The sequence below is a fragment of the Calidris pugnax genome, unplaced genomic scaffold (genome assembly GCF_001431845.1).
Source record: "Calidris pugnax isolate Ruff unplaced genomic scaffold, ASM143184v1 scaffold46, whole genome shotgun sequence".
Taxonomy (NCBI): Eukaryota; Metazoa; Chordata; class Aves; order Charadriiformes; family Scolopacidae; genus Calidris; species Calidris pugnax.
In genome coordinates, this window is record NW_015090769.1 from 10,395 (window position 1) to 12,784 (window position 2,390).

Below are 2,390 nucleotides of genomic sequence, written 5' to 3' on the forward strand. Positions count from 1 at the left end.
CCATCCCACCCATCCTCTCCATCCCCATCATCTCCCTCCCGATCATCCCCATCCCCAGGCGCTCGCGCACCTCGAAGCCTACATCGACTTCAGTGAGGATGACAACGTGGAGGAAGAGGTTTTGTCACAAGGTGAGGGCTGGGGGAGGATGATGGGGTGCTGGGACACCCCATCTCTGGTGTGTGTCCCCCCCCCTCCACCATGTCCCCAATCTCTTTGCTCTCTCCCCACAGTGGATGCCACCGTGCGGGCGCTGGAGCAGGAGATCAGTGCCCACCTGCAGGACGGGCGCCGGGGGGAGCTTCTCCGTGGGGGGGTCCACGCCGTCATTGCTGGCCCCCCCAACGTGGGCAAGAGCAGCCTGCTCAACCTGCTGTGTGAGTGGGGTGAAGCCTGGACGGGGGTCCCCCTCCCCGGGGACAGCAGCCACCGTCCCCGATGCCATGAGGGTGCCCCCCCAGCATCATCTCATGTGTGTGTCCCCCCCCTAGGCCAGCGCCCGGCAGCCATCGTGTCACCGGTGGCGGGGACGACGCGGGACGTGGTGGAGGTGGCCCTGAACGTCGGGGGTTACCCCCTGGTGCTGAGTGACACGGCCGGGCTCCGCGATGCCACCGACCCCGTCGAGCAGGAGGGGGTCAGCCGCGCGCGGGACCGGTGAGCCTGGAGGGGACGGGGGGTGTGGGGGGGTCCCCAAACCCCTCACAGGGTGGCAGGATGTGGCCCCTTGTCCTACCTTGTCACCCCAAAATCCCCTCCTTTAGCCTGCAGCAAGCGGACCTGGTGCTGGCCGTGCTGGATGCCACAACGGTGGCCACCGAACCGGTGGGGCTGGGGGCTGCCCTGGGGTCCCTGCTACCCCCCTCGACCATCCCCACCCCCTGCATCCTGGTGCTCAACAAGGCCGACCTGCTGCGGGGGGGCTCGGGGGGGGCTCTACGTGATGCCTGCGCCCAGGGGAACCCCTTGCCCCCCACCACCCTCCTCTCCTGCAAGACGGGCGAGGGGCTGGACCACCTCCTGGAGCTGCTGGGCCAGCAGCTGGCACGGCTGTGAGTGCTGGGGACGGGGCTGGGAAGGGGGGGGGCACCCCATAGAAGTGTGGGGGGGATGCTGTAGGTTGGTTTTGTGCCCACCTCTCACTTCTCGAGGGCCACAAGGATGATAGGGGGATGGAGCACCTCTGCTCCGAGGACAGGCTGAGGGAGCTGGGGTTGTTCAGCCTGGAGAAGAGGAGGCTCCGGGGAGACCTAATAGCGGCCTTCCAGTACCTGAGGGGGGCTACAGGAAGGCTGGGGAGAACCTGTTTAGAAAGGGCTGCAGTGACAGGACGAGGGGCAATGGCTTCAAGCTGGAGGGGAACAGATTTAGACTGGAGATGAGGAGAGGGTTCTTCACTGTGAGGGTGGTGGAGCACTGGAACAGGTTGCCCAGGGAGGTGGTTGAGGCCCCTTCCCTGGAGATATTCAAGGAGAGGCTCGATGAGGCCCTGGGCAACCTGGTCTAGTTGGGGGTGTCCCTGCTGACTGCGGGGGGGTCGGACTAGATGACCCTTGGAGGTCCCTTCCGGCCTGGAAAACTCTATGATTCAGTGATTGTATGATTCTCCCAGGTGTGGAGACCCCCTGGCCGGCTCGCCCGGCCTGACGCAGAGTCGGCACGGCCTCCACCTGGGCGACTGCCTGGCGGCCCTGGCACGGTACGGCCGGGAGCGGGGGGACCTGGGGCTGGCGGCCGAGCGGCTGCGGTTGGCACGACGGCACCTGGGCCGTATCACCGGGCAGGTGGGCGCCGAGGACATCCTCGACATCATCTTCAAGGACTTCTGTGTGGGCAAGTGAGGGGGCACAGTGGTAGGTTTTGGGGTGGGGGGTGTCCATGCGTCCCCCCGACCCCAGCCACGGTGCTACCAGCATTGAGGACTGTGGGCAATGGGGCTCAGGGGGGGCTGGTGGCTCCGTGTTGGTATTAAACCCTGGTGCCTTTGGTGACTCTGGTGTCCTTCCCCCTCCCTGGTCCCCGTGCCAGGCTGTGGTGTTTTCCTGGCGCGGGGGGAGCGTGTCCCGAGCCCCAGACATGGAAAAAAATCACTGGGAGAGGCCCCGTTTCCTGGCCAGGAGGACAAACAAGGAGCTGGAGCGGCTGGAAGGGAAAAGCCACCCTGGGCTTCCCCCCCTGGGACACCCCCCCCCAACACCACCCCATGCCATGTGGGGCTCAGCATCCCAGTGGGTCCATCCTTGCACCCCGAGTATCCCCAGGGGACACAGCGAGGGGGTCTTGGGGACCCTTCGGGGCACAGCCCCCAGCCTGGGGAGCCCCAGGATCCCCCCAGCTCTTGCACCCACCTTTGCTTTGTGCTCTGCAGCCCCAAAAATGGGTGCTCCCCA

At 66.0% G+C, this 2,390-nt stretch overlaps 1 protein-coding gene across 1 annotated transcript in view; it reads left to right on the plus strand.

Annotated features, from left to right (window-relative positions):
- The window catches only part of GTPBP3 (GTP binding protein 3 (mitochondrial)), a gene marked incomplete at its 5' end in the record, with an annotated part of 3,863 nt that extends 1,872 nt beyond the window's left edge, over window positions 1-1,991 (plus strand). The window contains 5 exons of the mRNA XM_014937963.1: window positions 59-131; window positions 234-377; window positions 492-657; window positions 765-1,052; window positions 1,613-1,991. Of these exons, the coding sequence (XP_014793449.1) occupies window positions 59-131; window positions 234-377; window positions 492-657; window positions 765-1,052; window positions 1,613-1,841 (900 nt within the window). The remainder of the gene's footprint in view (window positions 1-58; window positions 132-233; window positions 378-491; window positions 658-764; window positions 1,053-1,612) is intronic.
- Between the last annotated feature and the right edge of the window lie 399 nt (window positions 1,992-2,390).